This window comes from Salvelinus namaycush, chromosome 1 (genome assembly GCF_016432855.1).
Source record: "Salvelinus namaycush isolate Seneca chromosome 1, SaNama_1.0, whole genome shotgun sequence".
Taxonomy (NCBI): domain Eukaryota; kingdom Metazoa; phylum Chordata; class Actinopteri; order Salmoniformes; family Salmonidae; genus Salvelinus; species Salvelinus namaycush.
Window position 1 is genome coordinate 20,982,714 of NC_052307.1, and position 24,205 is coordinate 21,006,918.

General features: G+C 42.7%; 1 protein-coding gene across 1 annotated transcript; it reads right to left on the bottom strand.

Moving 5' to 3' along the window:
* Positions 1 to 540: 540 nt before the first annotated feature.
* On the bottom strand, positions 541 to 20,621 carry LOC120050957 (transmembrane protein 233-like). The gene is made up of 3 exons (XM_038997505.1): positions 20,433 to 20,621; positions 5,077 to 5,211; positions 541 to 672 (listed from the first exon to the last, which is right to left on the bottom strand). The coding sequence occupies exons 1-3, from the start codon at positions 20,619 to 20,621 to the stop codon at positions 541 to 543; spliced, it is 456 nt and encodes a 151-aa protein (XP_038853433.1).
* Positions 20,622 to 24,205: the final 3,584 nt, after the last annotated feature.

The window sequence follows — 24,205 nt, forward strand, 5'->3', positions numbered from 1 at the left end:
ATTTGATGGATTAGTGCAGTGTTATAAATGGGAGATATGTACTTTTCAACACTTGTGGAAGGTATAGCCTATCTCAAGCTGGTCCCCCTTCGACTCAGAGCACAGAGAATCAGACTGATCTGAACTTGCTGGTTCTGGTGGATGGGATACCTCCTGGGTGGCTCGGACAGTCAATGGTCCTAAAGTCATTAGGAGAGGTAAATTGAAGAGGTACATTTTTATAATCTTAGCATAACTACCATTTCTTGCTTTCTCAAATGTCAACCAAAGCTTAACATACTTCGTCTATTGGGCTTCACTGAAGTGTAGGGCGTCAGTGCTTCCAGTGTTCGACCGTCCAACTGCTCCAACTGCAGAAGATTGTTTGCTTCCACCAAGGTAACCCTAGGAAGACACAGAGAAAAATATCAGTGTTAGGGAAACTAAAACAAGCTCCAGGTTATTTTGTGTGCAAATGCAAATAGTGATGATATTTTTTATGCTTCACTTTATCAGACGGTGACCCCAGCTAGGAGCAAAAGAGCAGCGAGGTTTCCCAGGTCACACCTTCCTTTCGTCCTTCTTCCAAACCAAGTAATTCGCCCGGATGTCGTAGCACTTGATCCCCTTCTTGATTCTGCTCCAGTAGCTCTCCTTCTGTTTCTCCTGCGTCTTGTCCATGTTCAGTCTTACCTTGATTGATGACAGAAATACATGCAATTATATTTCATAGTACAAATACATTTTTTTTTTTTCAAAATTTTATCCCCTTTCTCCCCAATTTCCGTGGTATCCAATCGCTAGTAATTACTATCTTGTCTCATCGCTACAACTCCCGTACGGGCTCGGGAGAGACGAAGGTCGAAAGCCACGCGTCCTCCGAAGCACAACCCAACCAAGCCGCACTGCTTCTTAACACAGCGCGCCTCCAACCCGGAAGCCAGCCGCACCAAAGTGTCGGAGGAAACACCGTGCACCTGGCCCCCTTGGGGCAGGTTTGTGGCCTGCTGGAGGTCATTTTGCAGGGCTCTGGCAGTGCTCCTCCTGCTCAAAGGCGGAGGTAGCGGTCCTGCTGCTGGGTTGTTGCCCTCCTACGGCCTCCTCCACGTCTCCTGATGTACTGGCCTGTCTCCTGGTAGCGCCTCCATGCTCTGGACACTACGCTGACAGACACAGCAAACCTTCTTGCCACAGCTCGCATTGATGTGCCATCCTGGATGAGCTGCACTACCTGAGCCACTTGTGTGGGTTGTAGACTCCGTCTCATGCTACCACTAGAGTGAGAGCACCGCCAGCATTCAAAAGTGACCAAAACATCAGCCAGGAAGCATAGGAACTGAGAAGTGGTCTGTGGTCACCACCTGCAGAATCACTCCTTTATTGGGGGTGTCTTGCTAATTGCCTATAATTTCCACCTTTTGTCTATTCCATTTGCACAACAGCATGTGAAATTTATTGTCAATCAGTGTTGCTTCCTAAGTGGACAGTTTGATTTCACAGAAGTGTGATTGACTTGGAGTTACATTGTGTTGTTTAAGTTTTTCCTTTATTTTTTTGAGCAGTGTACAATAATTGTATATTCAATTGCATTGTACTCGGAGGTAGGAAAGCGATATCTATTGACAATGTAAGATATTGAAATATGTCTGATAATGTACCATGGAATGTGTAAAAAATAAATAAAACAAACCATTGGTGACAGAATATAACCTATAACATCCATACCTGTCCAGAGTTCACGACCTCAGTCACTCAAGATGACCTCAGGAGAACCGTGGGTGTGGAAGATGTCCACCATCACTTTGGAGGTGGCCTAGCTAGTCTCGTCATTGATGGGTATCATACAAAGCAAAATTAATTTTTGGTTCCAAGCACCCTTTTTAATGGGTTACAGAAGGGAATTAAGAGTTAAGCACATACTCTTCCTTTACTGACCTTCACCCACCTGGTAAAGTGATCGGTCGCCATCAGACACCAGCTGTTGCCATTCCTGGATTTCGTGAAGGGTCCAATGAGGTCTACCCCTAACATTTAAAGTGTTAGAGAGAAGATTACTTTATTCTTACCAGTATCTGTGTCATACAGTATGCAGATGTTCATATTTGTAAGGATACTGACACACGCACATTCTATAATATTGAACTGCTGTGGTCAAATAAAGAAACCATTCCAAAACAACTTATCAGGGCAAAATTTGAATTGGGACACTTACTGATCAGGGGCCATGGTGAAACAACTTTGATGGGCTTCAACTCCGGCGCCACAGTCTTCACCCTCAAACTTCTGGCAGGCTAGACAAGGTACTGACCTTTAAGCAAAAAGTGACAAATTGAAACATTGTGTGCTCTCTGATATGACATTCATTGAAATCATAATAATTTCAGATATAATAGAATGTGATTGATAAACAAAATATTATTTCACTTGCCCAGCTGTCCACCTCCTTGACAATTCCCCGGCAAAAGAAGCGTAGGTTGATTTTTGCTTCACTCCGAAATGGCCAGCATGCATCTCAGTCAGAACGGCCTCCTTCTCCTCCTCACTAGAGGACGTAGAGGGGGACACTATTTGGCCATGGGACACTATTTGGCATGACAGACCCCTGGCATATAGCCTAGCCATACTGAATAGATACATTTTACTTTTATTTTTAATAACATTGAATCAAGTTTTTGATAGCCTAAAATAAATCAATTTGGAAATGCTGTGCAAGTGGGGTTTACACTGATAAAACATCTTTGGCACTTATCAATCAAGTTTTAGAAGACTAATATCATGTGTCTGTCTCAGAGATAGTTGCACGACGTAACATTGTATCTGTCCCATTATGGCATCTCTGAGAGCATGGCCAGAACCATTGAGGACATCTCCATTTTAAAGTAGTACATTTTCTTCTTCTATGACTTCTATGAGTTGGTAAACAAACTGAAAGGGTGCATACTGGAGTGTGTTGTTTGAACAGGTATAACGCCAAGGTTGGCTACTTACTGCCAACTGCAGTTATGAAATGTTTGTTTACAAGTATAATTCATTGGCTGATCCCTTCTGATGACCTGGATGGAGTTATGTTATCATTCCTTAACCCATAGGAAGTCCCACCCAGCTGACTACTTCAAAATGGTGAAAGTCCTCAATGGGGCTGCCGATGTTAAAACTGACTTTTGGGAACTAGAGTCCTATATGGTCTGTCTACACATATGACTCCTGATTTAGATATCCTACGGTATCCCTGCTCAACCATTGCAGGTTGACTTATTCTTCTAATGCTTTCACACGGCTATCCAGTTTCACCGTCTCACAACTGGGCCACACCAAAATATACACTGGGAAACCAGTCTCAAAGCTTTCCTCAGAGGCTCCAAAAAGTGTACCCACTTAGATAAACACAGACTGGGGTGTGAAAAGCAGTCTTAGCAGGTTTGTATTTGTATTTTTTTACCTTATTTAAACAGGAAATCTTATTGAGACCAATACTTCTTTAACAAGTATGACTGCACACAATCATACAAATTAACAAAATTGACAATTTACAGTTTTGACCCTGAGGTGTAAAAAAAGTTCTTGTTTTGTGCATGGATTCAGTTTGCTGTGCACTGCTCAATGTTGAATCCTTAAATTCCTGACTGAAATTAAAAGATTAATGATCATTCTTCTCATCTTCACCATCGTCAACATTGTCATCACCACCACCATTGCATTATCCAAATAATGACTAAGGGATGTTGGGTTGTAGAAGCCATCGTTAAGGTACCAGCTAAGTGCCAGGCCTCTATTTATAGCCTTTAATGATGATATTATTACATATCAGAATACAGGATCCTCCAGACTCTGCAGATTGCAAAGGCTGTGAAGGATACTTGGGAATGTGGGGCATGGGGCATGAGGGGGGAGTAAGGAAGGCAATCAGCCAAACAAACATCTCACCCATCAGTGGCTTAACCTGTGAAAAAAATCACCTTTGGTGTATGAATAAGTGCATGTATGCTTGTGTGTGTGTGTGTCTGTGTCTGTGTCTGTGTGAGAGAGAGAGAAAGAAAGAGAGGTCATGCAGGTAGAATGTCAAAATCAAACGCTAACTTTAAAATTGCACAACATTTATTGGAATACAACACACACGTTCTTTACCACAAGTGGCTGAACATCCATTTCAGTTCCATAGTAAAAGTGAGAAAATATGAATACACAATAAATTCTACATTCATCAGTTCTATTTCATTTTTATAATTTTTCCATCAGATGATAAAATAAAGACAGAGCAGCTGTAAGACAACATCAGGCTATGATACAGGAGCACACCACGGGGTATGGCATGGATGTACTGAACCCTATCTGTATTCAAATTTCATTAGGATCATGCAAGCTCTCAGTGCATCAACAACTGTTTGTCCTTTAAACAACCCTACATAGATTATACTATGTCGAGATCTATAAAATGCTAAACATACACACATAGAAAAGAATGACAGGAATTACGCACCTTTAACCATCTGAGCACAATTCATTTGCCTATGCCCTTTAGGCTAGTGTACAATACTTTTGTGTTTTTGGTATGTATAAACAATAAGCATTCATAAAAATGTTATTAAAATGTTACTGTAAATGTTACTTAAAATGTTACTGACAATATAATGCTTTTTTAAGTTTCATGTCAGAAAACGATCCGTGGGCTGGTTCCATAGACTGCATGTTCCATCAGATGCGGCCAACAGCATACTGTACATTACAATAAGACCGCTGAATGTTAGTTTCTGTTTTCACTACAAAGTAAACTGATGTGAGGGTTATCATAATAGGAATACAGACAAGACGATCCAACCCAGGATTCAAAGGTTCAAGCCCGATCAGCAGATGATTCTCTGAAGAATGTCTGGTCTGATCATGAAAGTGCCCAGAGAGGATCCTTCCCCAGGAGATGATCACTCCTGGTGAATGTTGCCATCTTTCATCCTCCAGCATTCATACAGCATGCTATGGAATTGAACAGAGATAGAAAAGCACAAAATAGTTTATCATTAAAATCTCCCTATAATTCTAAATGAAGCAAGAAAAACATTATTATGAGAATGGATTCAGGTACACTGATGGTTGTAATCGTACCGTGGTAAAGTGCACTATGGATAAGATCAGGATGATCAGGAGGCCAATGATCATGGAGGCTATCGCCATGTGAAAGGCTTTCCTACCGAGCCTCTCGGAACCCTCATAGTCCTCCTCATCATAACTGTTCTGAGACTTCAGAAGACAGGAGAGGGAGAAACAGAGAAAGAGGGAGGGAGGACAAGAACAATGGGTACAGTTGAGGCAGAGCAACAGAAAATATCACTTTTAAACAATTAGAACCATTCATCAATAAATGGTGTAAAGTTTTCTATAATTATTCATCAATAACCATTACTGTACACCATTAGTGGACACTGGGGAGATACAGGTAGGTTTCATCCTAGCCAATAAACCATCTAATATTTAGCCAGTGATTCAAAGGGGGACACACCAGTTAAAGAGATCATAATACTACGAATGGAGGGAAGAGTGACGCTGTATCATTGGTGAGTCAGATGAAATGGTTGGACTGGACCTGTAAACACTAAATCATTTTTATGGGAAACCCTTATGGGCACTGATCAGTACACTTCTCGGCACTCGGTTGAAGAGAAAATGCTCTTGCTGAACTTCTGTTTCTCACCCCGTCCCTGCCTTGGGTGGCATCTTAAATTCATGTTTATATTAAGGTTTGTCAGAGTGCTGTGGATTACTCAGTGTCATGTGCTCCTCATCTTGTTTCTCACAGCCACAAAGCTGCAACAGCTGCCATTGGCACACATTATGTTTAATGGATCCTTAAGTCGATCTAATTAATATAATAAAATAAATCCATCAAAATCAGTCTGTTTAAGCTAGAGATCTGTTTATTTGTATGGGCTGCATCTCAATCCACCACATCTGCCTGTTTGCCTTCCTCATCTGCTGTGGAAAGTGGCAGAGCTACAGCATTGTTTGTCAGACTAGGGGCCTCATTTAAAACCGTTGCGTACATTTTATACTAGATATCTGCTTGCACCCTTTCTGAAAAGACTGCCCATGCACACAATATTGAAATTAATAAACTTGGCGCACACCATAAATAGCCTATGCATTTTCCCTTATAAATCAGACCTGTCGTAAAACTGTGCGCGTGAACGAGCATTATAACTCTGCCTAAAAATTGCCCATCATTCACCTTTTATGGTGACAAAAATGTCCTTATTTGCTGTATACTTTGGAAGTATTAGAACTAGGCTAAGACACTATCTAAAGGAAATAGCAATGGCAAAGTGTATCAAATGTTTTTGGAGAATGTTTTCTTTTGCAGTGATTTTTGGTGTAGTCTAACTGACCGTTTCTGAAAGACAAAAACAATTGCAAATTGTTGTCTACCTGTAAGCCCACTGTTTGATTTCAATAACGTTTTGCATTGACTTTTTTTTAACCTAAATATGTTGCACTGCCTGCGAATTGTGAAACATTGCCTACTCTGAAAAATATGAAAACTACAGTAGGCCTACTTACAGTGGTAGCCTACACATTTCAATGCAAAGCATCAATTGTCTATCAACTGTCTGTTCACCTGTTAAATTCTACTGTATGCATAGAGCAGAAATAGCCTATTTAATACCTGTAGGCCCAATTAAATTAGACATGCGCATGGCAATTTGTTGTATGGCTACTTTGGGAATATGAACTCATGTCCAGAAAAGGTGAAAATATATTTATGATATGTATTTTGTATTATATTTATCAATGAAATATTGTCTACTCCAGAAATTTGACATTACATTATTCAGACGTAGCCTACAAATGTCAATAGAAAAGGTGAACCATCCTGTTCCACACTGAGCTTCAGTTCGGATCACAGAGCTAAATAGTTGAAATAGCTTAACTACGCTGAACCAAAATATAAGTAGTTTATCTACACTGAACCAAAATATAAGTAGCTTATCTACACTAAACCCAAATATAAATGTAACATGTAAAGTGTTGGTCCCAGAATAAAATAAAAGATCCCAGAAATGTTCTATATGCACAAAAAGCTTATTTCTCTCAAATGTTGTGCACAAATTTGTTGACATTCCTGTTAGTGAGCCTCCTCTGTTGCCAAGATAATCCATCCACCTGACCGTTGTGGAATATCAAGAAGCTGATTAAACATCATGATCATTATACAGATGCACCTTGTGCTGGGGACAATAAAAGGCCACTCTAAAATGTGCAGTTTGGTCACACAACACAATGCCACAGACGTCTCAAGTTATGAGGGAGTGTGCAATTGGCATGCTGATGTAACGGTCATCTTGTGGTGAATGAGCGGACCAAGGCGCAGCGGGTGATGAAGACATAATGAATATTTATTAACAGAACGACGAAACACGAAAACTCTTAAACAAACTACAAAACTCTGGCTCTGGCTGCTCATGGCTGGCTGACGGCTCTGGCTGCTCATGGCTGGCTGACGGCTCTGGCTGCTCATGGCTGGCTGACGGCTCTGGCTGCTCATGGCTGGCTGGCGGCTCTGGCTGCTCATGGCTGGCTGGCGGCTCTGGCTGCTCATGGCTGGCTGGCGGCTCTGGCTGCTCATGGCTGGCTGGCGGCTCTGGCTGCTCATGGCTGGCTGGCGGCTCTGGCTGCTCATGGCTGGCTGGCGGCTCTGGCTGCTCCTGTCTGGCGGAAGGCTCTGGCTGCTCCTGTCTGGCGGAAGGCTCTGGCTGCTCCTGTCTGGCGGAAGGCTCTGGCGGCTCCTGTCTGGCGGAAGGCTCTGGCGGCTCCTGTCTGGCGGAAGGCTCTGGCGGCTCCTGTCTGGCGGAAGGCTCTGGCGGCTCCTGTCTGGCGGAAGGCTCTGGCGGCTCCTGTCTGGCGGAAGGCTCTGGCGGCTCCTGTCTGGCGGACGGCTCTAGCGGCTCAGGACAGACGGGCGGCTTTGAAGGCTCAGTGCAGACGGGCGGCTTTGAAGGCTCAGTGCAGACGGGCGGCTTTGAAGGCTCAGTGCAGACGGGCGGCTTTGAAGGCTCAGTGCAGACGGGCGGCTTTGAAGGCTCAGTGCAGACGGGCGGCTTTGAAGGCTCAGGGCAGACGGGCGGCTTTGAAGGCTCAGGGCAGACGGGCGGCTTTGAAGGCTCAGGGCAGACGGGCGGCTTTGAAGGCTCAGGGCAGACGGGCGGCTTTGAAGGCTCAGGGCAGATGGGCGGCTTTGAAGGCTCAGGGCAGACGGGCGGCTTTGAAGGCTCAGGGCAGACGGGCGGCTTTGAAGGCTCAGGGCAGACGGGCGGCTTTGAAGGCTCAGGACAGACGGGCGGCTTTGAAGGCTCAGGACAGACGGGCAGTTCAGGCGGCGCTTGGCAGACGGCAGACTCTGGCCGACTGAGGCGCACTGTAGGCCTGGTGCGTGGTGCCGGAACTGGTGGTACCGGGCTGGGGACACGCACCTGAAGGCTAGTGCAGGGAGAAGGAACAGGGCATACTGGACCCTGGAGACGCACATTAGGCCTAGTGCGTGGTGCCGGAACTGGTGGTACCGGGCTGGGGACACGCATCCCGGGGCTAGTGCGGGGAGAAGGAACAGGGCATACTGGACCCTGGAGACGCACATTAGGCCTAGTGCGTGGTGCCGGAACTGGTGGTACCGGGCTGGGGACACGCATCTCAGGGCTAGTGCGGGGAGCAGCAACAGGATGCACAGGACTCTGGAGACGCACAGGAGGCTTGGTGCGTGGTGTAGGCACTGGTGGTAATAGGCTGGAGACACGCACCACAGGGCTAGTGCGTGGAGGAGGAACAGGGCTCTGGAGACGCACAGGAAGCCTGGTGCGTGGTGTAGGCACTGGTGGTACTGGGCTGGGGCGGGGAGGTGGCGCCGGAAATACCGGACCGTGCAGGCGTACTGGCTCCCTTGAGCACTGAGCCTGCCCAACCTTACCTGGTTGTATGCTCCCCGTAGCCCGACCAGTGCGGGGAGGTGGAATAACCCGCACTGGGCTGTGTAGGCGAACCGGGGACACCATGCGTAAGGCTGGTGCCATGTATGCCGGCCCGAGGAGACGCACTGGAGACCAGACGCGTTGAGCCGGCTTCATGGCACCTGGCTCAATGCCCAATCTAGCCCTGCCAGTGCGGGGAGGTGGAATAACCCGCACCGGGCTATGCACACGTACAGGAGACACCATGCGCTCTACTGCGTAACACGGTGTCTGCCCGTACTCTCGCTCTCCACGGTAAGCTCGGGGAGTTGAAGAAAGTTTTGGGCTTGACTCACAGGCTTCCGTGCTAGTCGCGTACCCTCATAACGCCGGTTCCTCTCTCCGGTTGCCTTTGCTCTCCTAATCGCCTCCAGCTGTTCCCATGGGAGGCGATCCTTTCCAGCCAGGATCTCCTCCCATGTGTAGCAACCCTTGCCGTCCAAAACATCCTCCCATGTCCATTCCTCCTTCGTGCGCTGTTGCTTTCTCCCGTTACACCGCTGCTTGATCCTTTGTTGGTGGGTGATTCCGTAACGGTCGTCTTGTGGTGAATGAGCGGACCAAGGCGCAGCGGGTGATGAAGACATAATGAATATTTATTAACAGAACGACGAAACACGAAAACTCTTAAACAAACTACAAAACAAATAAACGACGTAGACTGACCTAAAACATGAGAACTTACAAATACACGAAGAACGCACGAACAGGTACAGACTACAAACAAACGCTACAGTCCCGTGTGGTACGAACATACATACAGACACGGAAGACAATCACCCACAAACAAACAGTGAGAACAGCCTCCCTTAATATGGTTCTCAATCAGAGGAAACGTCAAACACCTGCCTCTAATTGAGAACCATATCAGGCAACACATTAAACCCAACATAGAAACACAATACATAGAATGCCCACCCCAACTCACGCCCTGACCAACTAAACACATACAAAAACAAGAGAAAACAGGTCAGGAACGTGACAGCTGATTGCAGGAATGTTCACCAAAGCTGTTGCCATAGAAATCAATGTTAATTTCTCTACCACAATGTTGTTTTAGAGAATTTGGCACTACTTCCAACCGGCCTCACAAACGCAGACCACGTGTAACCACGCCAGCCCAGGACCTCCACATCCGTCTTCTTCACCTGCAGGATCGTCTGAGACCAGCCACCCGGACAGCTGATGAAACTGGGTTTGCACAACCAAAGAATTTATGCACAAACTGTCAGAAACCGTCTCAGGGAAGCTCACTTGCGTGCTCGTCATCCTCACCAGGGTCTTGACCTGACTGCAGTTCGGAGTCATAACCAACTTCAGTGAGCAAAAGCTCACCTACCATTGCCACTGGCACGCTGGAGAAGTGTGCTCTTCACTGAAGAATCCCGGTTCCAACTGTACCGGGCAGATGGCAGACAACGTGTATGGTGTTCAGTTTGCTGATGTCAACGTTGTGAACAGAGTGTCCCATGGTGGCGGTGGGGTTATGGTATGGGCAGGCATAAGCTACGGACAATGAACACAATTGCATTTTATCAATAGCTATTTGAATGCACAGAGATACCGTGACGAGATTCTGAGGCCCATTGTCGTGCCATTCATCCGACGCCATCACCTCATGTTTCAGCATGATAATGCATGGCCCCATGTCACAATTCCTGGAAGCTGAAAATGTCCCAGTTCTTCCATGCCCTGCATACTCACCAGACATGTCATGTTTGGGATGCTCTGGATTATCGTGTACGACAGCGTGTTTCAGTTCCCGCCAATATCCAGCAACTTCGCACAGCTATTGAAGAGGAGTGTGACAACATTCCACAGGCCACAATCAACAGCCTGATCAACTCTAAGGATAAATCTAATATAGGCACTACAACTTCCTCTGCAACAAAATGCTGCAGGGCAAACGCAGCTTTCCATTGGAAATGAATGTACTTCTGGTGTACCAAAATGCAATGACGCTGTCGGGGTGGGTTTGATTGAGGCGTTACACCTCGATCACACCGACAGCATCATTGCATTTTGGTACACCAGAAGCAGTGACGACCCATCATTCAGGGCAGGTGGGACAGTTAATAAAGCTGCATACACATATGGTCTCTTCTTTGTTTTCTTGAGTAAGTCAGCTCCAAAATGCAGGTGTTTCAGCCTAGCTCAGTGCTTTCTGTGGTGGTGGGCCGAGCCAACAGAAAATAAGAGCACTGCGCCGTGATTGGCTCAGTGTTCTGTCACTCAGTTTAAGTCCTTAGTAAGGGTAGACATCCACATTTTTAGCCCTTTGGGTCCTGCCATAGAGTTATATTACAAGTGCCCTTCCAAGAAGGCTCAAGGTCATTGGCCACAGATAAAATTACGTCAAATCACATTATATGTACAGTAGCTTTGATTGGACTGACGATGTCAAGATCTTACTTTCAAAGTCTTAGCTAGCCGTCATCATCATGAATTAAGTTGACAATCTACTAGCACATGCTTTTTAAACCTTTTCATATGTAGAGAAATAATGAAGAGAAATTATAGATAAAACGTATCGGTGCTCATCGGCCATTGGACATAGAGATTACACAACAAGTTGAAAATCGCAAATTCAACAAATGAGTCATCTGTAAAGAATCAGTGGCTAACTGCAGGCATTGCAAAGCAACCACTAACGTTAGCCTGCTATTCAATGGAGTGGCTATGTGTTTTTTTCCCCCAGAGTTCCCACCATAAATCCAGAGAATGCCAGACTTTTATGACAAAATTTGCAAACAAAGGACCGCCGCTCCACCTTCAGAAGGTGAGTCCAAAAATGTCTTGTATGCTGCTGCATAAATGATGTAATATGCAAGGGAGATATGTATACTGTAGCTAAGAAAGTAATACTAAGTGTATGTTGTGTAGTAAGCTGTTAGTAGCCCATGTGCCTCACCCTAATAATCTGGTCTATTTTCACCAATGCGGTATTGTAAACACATCATTTGTGGCCGGTGTGTGCTTCTTTTTGTACAGCTTAGACAGTGCTACTGATAGCAGTGGTGGCGCTTGGCTTGCACATGCAAATTCAGCACACACAACATTCTACAATAGAATTGTGTTATTTATTAATGTGTCAATTGAAAAGCTTATTTAACGTGTCAAATAGTGTTATATGACGTGTATCTTTTTTGACACTCAAAGACCCAAACGACGTGCAATGTGCCTCACCCTAATTTGGTCTATCTTCACCTCTTAATTTTGCCTACTCTTCTAACTTGGTGGTGCACATGTAGCCTATAACCTGTTTTAGAGAAATGTAATCATTGAATATTGTAAGAGCTTTCATTGTCTGTTTATATGCCCCCTGTATTTATCCTACGGTTCTGACTTGGTGTACAGAGAGAATACTGTAAGAACGGCCCATGTTCTGAATTCTGTTGCTGTACAAAAGTGCTGAAGAAATAGTTATATTGATTACATCCGTCGTCGTTTGCTCATTAATGTCTAAATCAAAATTACGGATTGCCTCTTATCCGCTTGTCGTCCCCTTGTGCCATAGTTTGCACATCTCAATTGTCAGCAGAAACCACATTTTTTAAAGCAAGTCAGCCATATCGGCTATGTTTTTTTTACAGGCAGTAAATGAGGCTGAATGAACTGTTTTGCTGCCAGACAAGGCTCCGCTGAAAGCCAGGTGTAGCAGTGGTAAGGTGTTGGGACTCTGCTGTTGGGATAGCTTTTTGTAGGCCATAACAGTTTGTGGTTCCGTTTGTCACAGTTATAGTGAAATTAATGTATTATTTAGTGCTGTGTTGTGGCTTTGCTGGCATGCATCCCACATTTTTTGTTTGTTTGCTCCACCAAGATTTACATGCTAAAATCGCCACTTACCATAAGAACATTAATTTCCAATGGAATGCTGCATTTGCCTTGTAGCAGCTCGGTGCAGTAGGAGGAAGATTTTCGTGTGTGAAAAAAATATTAATGTCTAGGTTACACTATCCCGCGAATCTCCCGCAAAATCATCTTGTTGTCCCACATTTGGGTATTTTAAATGTGGTCACCTACGTCTGAAGGTAACCCGGTATCATTTTTTTTTAAATTATGGAATTATGAAAGTAGTTTTGTGACAACAAAAAAAGGGTGTCTATATATATATATATCTCCTGAGCTTTCTTATATCTCCTAGATATAGGACAGACACTTCAAAACCTTATTCCTTATGATTCATTTGTGACTGTTTTGCAATTCATGAACGTGTTATTCAATGCATTTCTGATGGCTGTAGTAGTAAAGGCCAAATTCAGTATTTAATCAAAAATATATACAGTATACACTACATGGCCAAAAGTAGGTGGACACCCCTTCAAATAAGTGGATTCGGCTATTTCAGCCACACCCATTGCTGACAGGTGTATAAAATCGAGCACACAGCCATGCAATCTCCATAAACAAACATTGGCAATAGAATGGCCCGTACTGAAGAGCTCAGTGACTTCCAACATGGCACCGTCATAGGATGCCACCTTTCCAACAAGTCAGTTCATCAAATTTCTGCCTTGCTAGAGCTGCCCGGTCAACTGTATGTCCTGTCTCCAGAAACAACGTCAGCACAAGAACTGTTCATCGGGAGCTTCATGAAATGAGTTACCATGGCCGGGCAGCAGCACACAAGCCTAAGATCACCATGTACAATGCCAAGCGTTGACTGGAGTGGTGTAAAGCTGGAGCAATGGAGCAATGGAAACGGGCTCTCTGGAGTGATGAATAACGCTTCACCATCTGGCAGTCCGACAAACTAATCTGGGTTTGGCGGATGCCAGGAGAACGCTACCTGTCCCAATGCATAGTGCCAACTGTAAAGTTTGGTGGAGGAGGAATAATGGTCTGGAGCTGTTTTTCATTGTTCGGGTTAGGCCCCTTATTTCCAGTGAAGAGAAATCTTAATGCTACAGCGTACACTGACATTGTAGACAATTCTGTGCTTCCAACTTTGTGGCAACAGTTTGGGGAAGGCCCTTTCCTGTTTCAGCTTGACAGTGCCCCCGTGCACAAAGCGAGGTCCATACAATATATATTTTTTAATTAACAATGTATTAATTGTCATTTTTTACAATTTAACAATCATCAGCAAAATATGACAAAGATAATGCCCCGTTATTCCTTCCACCTACACAAAACAGCATGCTACATGGGAGCACAAAACAGCATGCTACATGGGAGCACAAAACAGCATGCTACATGGGAGCACAAAACAGCATGCTACATGGGAGCACATCGTACAAAACCCTTCCGTCCCCAACCCATTAACAACTCATGCCTCCCATCTACCGGTATTAGCGTCGATGATTAGCAAAAATGAAACAGAATGACCTTCACATTCAATGTAGAAAATAAATTATCAACGCAAAAACAAATAATACATTAATAAAGAAAATAATAATGAGGCAGCTAAGGTGACAACTCTAGAAACTGCTGAAAGTCCCCCCAGACCTCATTAAATTCAAAGGGTTTATTACGTGAATTGTAGTAATTTTTTCAGATGGAATATAGGATGTTAGTTTTAGCCACATCTGCTTGCTTGGCGGAGTGTCATTCTTCCATTAAATAGCTGTGCATTTATTGGCTGCAATGACTGCCAATTTAATGAATCTGGTTTTGCAGAGTCATCTTCAAGAAGAATAAGGGAAGGATCTAGTGGTACAGTCATTTTAGTGACCTGTGATAAGATCTGAATAATGTTTTTCCAATAATTGCCTAGTTCAGGGCAGGACAAAAACATATGCATAATTGTGCCCACCCCTGTTTTACACCTTGGGCAAAATGCAGATTTAAAAAAAAAATCTTATACAGTCTCTCTGGTGTTAAGTAGACCCTATGTAAAATATTGAATTGCATCAATTTGTGCCGTGTCTTAAATTAAAGATGCTGAGCATCTAAAAAGAGCTTTTCTCATCCTCAACAATGAGACCAAGGTCATCATGCCACTTCATGCAAGCCTTCAGAGCGCCATCGTTCCCCAACAGACCTTGAAGACCAGAGTACATGTAAGAAATTAAACCTTTGACCCCTTTCCTCTCCAGCCACAGTTTATCAGTTATAGGTTTACACATGGACTGAATCATACCTCCCTGCTGAGTGGCAATATAATGCCTAACCTGTAGGTACTTGAAGAAATTTGTTTCAGGTAACTGAAAATGAGATGCCAGTTGTTGAAAGGATAGTAGTTCAGCTTCTCTATACAGATGACCAAATGTTTTAATTCCTTTGTTGAAACAAGAACATGTAAAAGCATCTCTCAGGGGTTTGGGTAAGATGGGGTTATTATAGAAAGGTGTTTGTTCATATATAGATTTATACCCTTCTGTTTGTTTATGGACTTCAATCAATAAGTGTTTTTAATGAAAGGGTTGTTTATGAGACCTAGCAAAGCTTTAGGTGGGCTAATGTAAGGTATATTTGCCAATATTACAAGGGACAGACCCTCTTCCTCTATCTGTCTCCAAGAGGGTGAACTTGTTGTATTTTGCCATACCCACACAGCCTTTAACTGAGATGCCCAGTAATACAACTGGAAGTCAGGTAGGGTAAGTCCTCCTTCTGAGTATGGTTTGCATAAAGTTGTGAGTTTCACTCTTGGGGGTTTCCCTTTCCACAGAAATGAAGAGACCTTCCAATTAAGTTGTTTGAAAAAAACTTTGGGAATAGGAAAGGGCAAGGTTTGAAAAAGGTACCAAATAATTTTGGTAATATATGAATCTTTACACAATTGACCCGCCCAGTAAGAGAAATTGGTAAATCCCGCCATCAATCCAATTCTTCCCCAACCTTTTTGAGAAGTGCAGTATAGTTCAGTTGATATGTCTTAATAATTTCAGAAAGGATTTGCAATCCAAGGTATGTCATTTTCTGAGGTCTCCAAGAAAACAGCTGGTCTAAGATTGGGTTCTGCATAGCTGCCCTGTTAAAATACATAATTATACTCTTCGATAGGTTCATTTTATACCCTGAAAAGGTCCCATATTATTTCAGGATGTCAACTAATGCTCAGAGTGAAATTTCTAGTTTAGTGAGGTAAAGCAAAATGTATCAGCATATAGCGAGACCAGATGTTCACGCCCACCTATACGAACACCATGGATGGATGGATGGATGAGATCTAAAAGCTTCTGCCAGTGGCTCTATAGCCAAAGAAAAAAGGAGAGGACTAGCGGGACAACCCTGTCTTGTGCCACGTGATAGGGAGAACTGTGAGGAAATGTTTCCATTAGTCAGGATCTGAGGTACCGGATATTTACACAGTAATCTAATCATACCTACATAGTTAGGTCCAATATTCATCCGCTGTAAAACTTCAAACAGGTAGGTCCATTTTATGCGGTCAAAAGCTTGTTCCGCACCTAATGAAGCTGCCAATACAGGTTCTTGGTCATTCTCTACATAATGCATAATATTAAATAATCTTCTGATATTATCAGGAGATGAGCGGTTTCTTACAAAGCTTGTTTTTTCCATATCAACCAAGTCAGGAAGAACCTTATCTAGTCTAAGAGCTATGAGTTTTGCAAGAATCTTATATGAAGTGTTCAATTAAGTTATTGGTCTATACGACCCACAAAGCAGAGGATCTTTCCCAGGTTTGAACAAAACTGTGGTCAGTGCTTATTCAAGTGTGTCTGGGAGCTTTTCTGTCTCTATGGCATAATTAAACATATCTCAAAGAGGCTCGATTCAGTTGGGTAAAAAGGATCTTTAGAATTCAATAGGGAATCCGTCTAACCTTGGTGATTTTCCCCCAGCAATGTTGAAAATGGGTTCCCTAATTTCCTCAAATGTAATCTCTTTCTCATAGTACTCTCTATCCTTATCAGTTAACGCTTGTAATTGAGTTTGTTCAAAAACTCATGCATTGTGGCAGGGGCATCCCCTTCAGACTTGTACAGTGTTTCATAAAACTCCCATGAAGACTAGATTGATTTCTTCAGGACCCTGAACAACTGTATTATTTGTTAGCTTAATAGAGCTAATATCTCTACTAGCTTCCTCTCGCCTTATCTGCCAAGCCAGCAACTTTCCTGCTTTATCATCTCCATGTTCATAAGACTCCTGAACATCTAATGAAATCACAAATTCGAGTGCTTTTGAAAATGTTCGTAAGAATCAAATTTCTACTGGAGTTTAGAGATGGCATCTTCCAACTTCTTGCACTTTTGATTCACATCCTAGCGGACATCCAGGATGGCAACCTGGTGGTCAACATGGTCTTTTTCTAACTTTGTCACTCGTCCCTTTGACTTTCTGGTCTTAGAGGAGTTTATTGACCAGCACATCAATTTTGCTGAGGCGTTCAGAAAGTCTCTTGGATTTTTGTTATACCCTTGTCCATCTCCATTCTGAACCATGCTGGTGCTTATTCCAAGCTAGCATCCGTCGAGGCCGAAGAAGGGTGTCAGAGGGGGTTACCTTTCCATGCCTCGTCTGAGGCTTTGCTAGATTGGGCAACTTTTGTTGTGGCGATAAAAGAGATGTTTTGACTTCCAACTCACTATTAATGAACAGGTAAACCATGTCAAAATGCCTTAACATTTTATGAAAGTTCAAGGGCGCTACGCAGACACGTCTTGTTAGAGCTTCGCCATTGCTGGAAGTCTACAGAAATGATTTGTTGAGATCGGTGTGGAAGAACTTGACTGATCTGCACAGAGCCCTGACCTCAACTCCATCTAACATCTTTGAGATTAATTGGAGCCGGGCCTAATCATCCAACAACAGTTTACGACCTCACTAACGCCATTGTGGCTGAATGGAAACAAGTCCCCGCAGCAATGTTCCAACATCTAGTGGAAAGCCTTCCCAGAAGAGTGGAGTCTGTTATAGCAGCAAACGGGGGACCAACTCCATATTAATGTCCATAATTTTGGAATAAGATGTTTGACGAGCAGGCGTCTACATACTTTTGGTCATGTAGTGTATATATTAATTTCATACCTACAGGGGACATAAAATTCTATGCTACGACCATATTAACCCCCCCCCCCCCCAACGGCTTAGGCTTTTAGGGGTTAATGAAAAGGAAAGGAGAGAGTCAACAGTGGTGTTTGCTCTACTGAAACTACAAAACCCTATCAGATACGGATGGAGGCCATCCAGAAGTATGTTTCTCCACCCTAACCCCCCTTGCTGTTACTTCAAAAACAATATGGCTTTACTCCAAATTTGGACACTCAGGGCTGAATACTGGTGTGTTAACTCAGACTGTCACACAAATCATACATTGATGTCACATACTCTTAATCAGTCCGTACAGTGCCTTGCAAAAGTATTGACCCCCCCTTGGCGTTTTTACTATTTTGTTTCATTACAACCTGTAATTTAAATTTATTTTTATTTGGACTTCATGCAATGGACATACGCTAAATAGTCTGAGTTGGTGAAGTGAAAAAAAAAAAAAACTTGTTTCAAAATATTCAAAGAAATACAAAACGGAAAAGTGGTGCGTGCATATGTATTCACCCCCTTTGCTAAGAATCCCCCAAATAAGATCTGGTGCAACCAATTACCTTCATAAGTCACATAATTAGTTAAACAAAGTCCACCTGTGTGCAATCTAAGTGTCACATGAGCTGATCTCAGTGTATGAGATCACACCTGTTCCCACCTGTTCTGAAAGGCCCCAGAGTTTGCAACACCACTAAGCAAGGGGCACCACCAAGCAAGCGGCACCATGAAGACTAAAGAGCATTCCAAACAGGTCAAGGCCAAAGTTGTGGAGAAGTACAGATCAGGGTTGGGTTATAAAAAAATATCAGAAACTTTGAACATCCCACGGAGCACCATTAAATCCATTATTAAAAAATGTAAAGATTTTGGCACCACAACAAACCTGCCAAGAGAGGGCTGCCCACCAAAGCTCATGGACCAGGCAAGGAGGGAATTAATCAGAGAGGCAACAAAGAGACCAAAGATAACCCTGAAGAGCTGGGCTTTACAGAAGAGTGGCCAGAAAAAAAGCCATTGCTTAAAGAGAAAAATAAGCAAACACGTTTGGTGTTCGCCAAAAGGCATATGGGAGACTCCCCAAACATATGGAAGAAGGTACTCTGGTCAGATGAGACTAAAATTTAGCTTTTTGGCCATCAAGGAAAACGCAAACCCAACACCTCTCATCACCCCGAGAACACCATCCCATCAGCAGGGACTGGGAAAATGGTCAGAATTGAAGGAATGATGGATGGTGCTAAATACAGGGAAATTCTTGAGTGAAACCTATTTCAGTCTTCCAGAGATTTGAGACTGGGATGTAGGGTCACCTTCCAGCAAGACAATGACCCTAAGCATACTGCTAAAGCAACACTCGAGTGGTTTAAAGGGAAACATTTAAATGTTTTGGAATGGCCTAGTCAAAGCCCAGACCTCAATCCAATTGAGAATCTGTGGTATGACTTAAATTGCTGTACACCAGCGGAACCCATCCAACTTGAAGGAGCTGGAGCAGTTTTGCCTTGAAGAATGGGCAAAAATCTCAGTGGCTCTATGTGCCAAGCTTATAGAGACATACCCCAAGAGACTTGCAGCGGTAATTGCTGCAAAAGGTGGCTCTACAAAGTATTGACTTTGGGGGGGTGAATAGTTATGCACACTCAAGTTCTTATTTCTTGTTTGTTTCACAATAAAAAATATTTTGCATTTTCAAAATATGTTGTTAAAATCAAGTGATACAAACCCCCCCAAAATATATTTTAATTCCAGGTTATAAGGCAACAAAATAGGAAAAATGCCAAGGGGGGCGAATACTTTCGCAAGCCACTGTATGCTCTTCCTGCCCTACAGTACTGCTGTTGATGAGGGGAAACTATACTCACAATACAGTCATTGTACTGTGCAAAGCTGTGTCCATTTATTTTGGTTGTCTAAACTCTCCCGGAATGTTAACCCTCCAACACATCTCGGATCTGGGATTTGACACAGTCGTGGACATATATCCTATCCTGTAGTTGAACTTGACTTCAGCTCCAGTCATGACCGAGCACACATCGTCAGCATTATGTGTATGTGTGTGTGATGCTGACAGGGGTTCAAAGAGGTGGACAGGCTATTTTTGTAACTCATGAGACTGAACTTCACAGGCACACTGACTCATTAGCCATTCAGTGATCATACACCACTGACACACTTGCACTGAGACAGGTGCATCACACAGAACAGTATGTATCATTTCAAATAAACTGTTGTGCCACAAAATGACCATGACGAATTGTCATGGCTGAGATTTCACTCATGATATACTGCTAATAAAATGATCAGTGTTTCTCAAACATTTTTAAACACAGTCAAAATAACCAGTCCTCAATACCTTAACAGTATCCAGAGATAAGAGGTCACATATCATTGATCCATCCTCTTTACTTCAAACCTGTCTAAAGATGAGACGTGTACTCTAGTCTTGACCGACATTGAGGTAGAGGCAGACAACATTGATATGTTGACCCAACTCTTGATCAGACTCACCAGTACAGAGAAGACCAGAGCCACGATGTTGACAGGCCAGGCTGGGCAGAAGCAAGTGAGGATGGTAAGGTAGACATAGTTCTTCAGAGGGGGGATCTCCTGGGCCTCCCTGCCCCCTAAGTGGTCAGCACTCACATCCAGCAGCTGCTTGGTTTTCACCTCCGTTGGCTGGGGCGTCCCTGGAGACATTGAACCGGCTAAACAGGTCACACTGGTCAGTCAGAGCTGGACAGAAAGGAAGTAGAGGAGCCAGGTAAAAAAGTAAGCCAATGTATGGGAGGAAAAACCCTATCTGGGGACGAGTGTCTTAAGACTGTCTTAGGTGTGAGAAGACTGAAGCAGACTAGGGGCTCCAGCCAGAGACGAGAGATGACCTAATTACTTTCAGGGGTGAATACTATCCTTCTTCTGAGAGAGGAGGGGCACTAGAGGACGGAGAGAGGGAGGGACAGGGAAGAAAGTGAGATGAACAGAGTTCAAGAGAGAAAAAGTGAAGAAAGTAGATTAAGGCATGCACATAGGGCCCGATTCTGATTTAGTTAATTATGCCTTTCTTACGCACGTCTTTCCTACACACTTCTCAGTAATTGATATTCAGACTTACCTTGTGCAGGTGCTTAATGGGCTTTTCAGGCGTGGTTCCCTTGCACGCATTGAATACATGTAATTCAACTGATGAAAACCCTCCCACTTGCTGGCAACAGATTTTCTCATGGAGTTTTCATTCAATAGGGTTTTCAGTACATTTATCTGAAGCCATCCCTTTAAATACAGTGTACCTTTTAGTTTGAATGTTGTCCACAGACTCAGTAGAATATATGAAGAGAATGGGTTCAGAATATTAGAGATAATGTAAGAAAGCCATCAAAATATTAGCATTTTTTCAGATAGATATAACATCATTCTCTATGCCCTGTAATTTACTTCATAGGATCATATTTATTATTTAACCTTTATTTAACTAGGCAAGTCAGTTAAGAACAAATTCTTATTTTACAATGACGGCCTACGTACAACTTTGGATAGGAGTGAGACATGGGGTACGTTCGATCGGATTACTTATGTTAAATCGGTGACCAACTTTCAGTGTGTTGCATTCTGGAGATAAAACTTGTGCGACTTGTGCCTACATTATCACGTTTTAAAGGTATGACCCAGGTGCAGAAAGTCTTGAAGAAAAAAAAGTTTTATTTAAGTCTATTTAAATTTTCTTCAGTTGCTCGTCACTAGCGGCAACTTGCAGCCATTGCCTGCATTGTGGGAGGCACTATTTTTGTTTGACCCATGCGAACGGGACCAAAAACATGACTGAAACAGGAATTAACTTTGCTGCAATTCACTTGTACACAGTGGATATGTTCAAATTCAATTGATATTTGAGCCTCTCTCTCCCCAATTGATAATATAATGTAGGCTACGCACATATTTAGTGTGTGATATGGGGTTGGAGACATGTTTATTTCGACATTACAAGTAAAAGCCTTTTTAAACAATGGCAACACTGGCATGTTGCACTGAGCTTTGCTGTTGGAAAACTACATCAGTGTCTGACTTTTGGCTGTATACAGATGCACCTCCTCTGACTTCACTCTTCGACTTTCAACAGCAGTCTTATGCTTCAACCTTACTACTCCATGGTGATGGAGGTTGGGAGATTATGGACAAGTCATGGACCATGATGTTTGTGTGCCTCTGCCCATTGTAAATGGCTCAGAAGAGTAACTTAATGGCAATTCACCTAAGAATCACTACTTTGATTACTTTAAATATACTTTTCCGTTATGCTTACATTTCCAATATGGATGCATAACACATTGGGGCTAGTTAATCTAAATGACTAAATTGCTTGAATGTTTCCTAACCTTGAAAGTAGTCTATGGAGAGACTGCAATCCCTTTATATCTGACATACAGTATACTAGTCATGTTATGTCACCGTTTTTACTTTTTATGTAGCTACACCTTTTGGAGCTTCAATCAATCCATTACTACCTCCTCCCTTCCTCCTCTTATACTGTTTCTAAACCTTTTCACGAAAACAATGTTTGGAAAGGCAGTTACAACTCAAAGAATGAATGGAATGTTTTAAAATAATTTATTAGGAATTTTAAAAAGTTTTTTTCCAAAGAAAAAAAGAGAAAACAGGAAGAAAAATAACTGAAAGAGGGTTACAGTGTTGACAAGAACATTACCTTTCAGAGTAAACACAGAATCCAAAGGCTGCAACACCGTGGCAACCAGCAGGCTTAGAAAAATATCAAAATCTACAACTTGGTGATAGAAATTGACAGTGCCTCTTTTTCTTAAACTAACCATAACATTAAAACACTTTATTTTGACCTCCCAGTGCAACAACGTAACATTTCTGAACAAAATTATTGAGTTCTCTTAAAAAAGTATATTGCTTCTTGCTTCATGAGTTTCATGGCTACAGTCTGTGTCACCCAGTAGATATGTAGTGTCTCTGTCGGTGTGGAGGAGGGGTTGAGAAATACATACAATCTCATCATGGAAGAGCCTCAGGACCACCTCTGAGATAGTGTTCATTTAGAAATGAACAAATCCCTTCCACACACCGAAAGAGACAAGGAAGTTCAGTAACAAACCAAAATAGCAGTAATACATTCACATTTACCACCAATGTATCCATTCCCTGACAATACATTTCACACATGATGCCAATAAGTGTGACCACATATAGCCATACAATGCACACACACACACACACAAACGCGCACTCACACACATCAACACAATCTGCAGAAGAATTGAGTCGTAAAATCGTACCATTGTGAAACTGACTGTTTCTGCATGCTTGTCCTTCATTTTCCTTTACAACCATTACATATTAAAAATGATAATTCTAAAACAACAATAAAATAACACAGTACCAAGTAATGAGGATAGAAACAGCTAGTTTTTCTCATATTAAAGGAGTATCCCAACACCCGCGTCTCCCACGTTAATGTAACATCTCAAGCTTTCTCTCTCCCAGTGCTGATAAAAGGGATTCCTGGGTGAATTCACAGTATAGGAGAAAACCCTTTCACTCTGACAGACCTGGGCCAGGCTCACAACTAAGACAACTAAATATTATGAATCAAACAAATACATCAGTAGTAAACCCTCCCATAAAACTATATCATAACTTCATGTTAGTGTCATGAATGTTGTCCAGTGGAAAGAGAATGATAAAACTGACTGACAAAAACACAGTTTGTGTCTGACAATACCTGTGATGATGACTGACCTCCCGTCTCTATTATACTATGATATGGAACAGTCTGGATTTCCAGTCTGGGTTTCCAATGAAACTATAAAAATATCTGCTGAAAACAAATACCATCGTACCATTTCCCCTGCCCTCCCAACACCCTTCATTTTTTTGCAGAATCCAAAATACAGTTATATTTACAATATTTTACAAAAACAGACATCACACAGTTCAATCTGACTGGAAAGAGACTCATGACTATCAATTTTGTTACTTTGATCATTATTAGTATAACAAATCCTTGTTCAAAACCTACCAAGATATACATTTTCAACATTGTATTACGTTTTTAAAATTTAATTCATTAATCAGACATTTTCTGTTAAAATTCAGTATGAACTAAAAGACAAATATAAACTTATTCAGTAGAAATGATTGTTCCAGTCCTTCACACATTTCATACATGGAGATCACTCTTTCTCCCTCTCCGCCTCTCAATAAAACACCTTCTGACAAAACATTTCCCAAAAACTAAACAAAGAATCAAGACATATGAGATT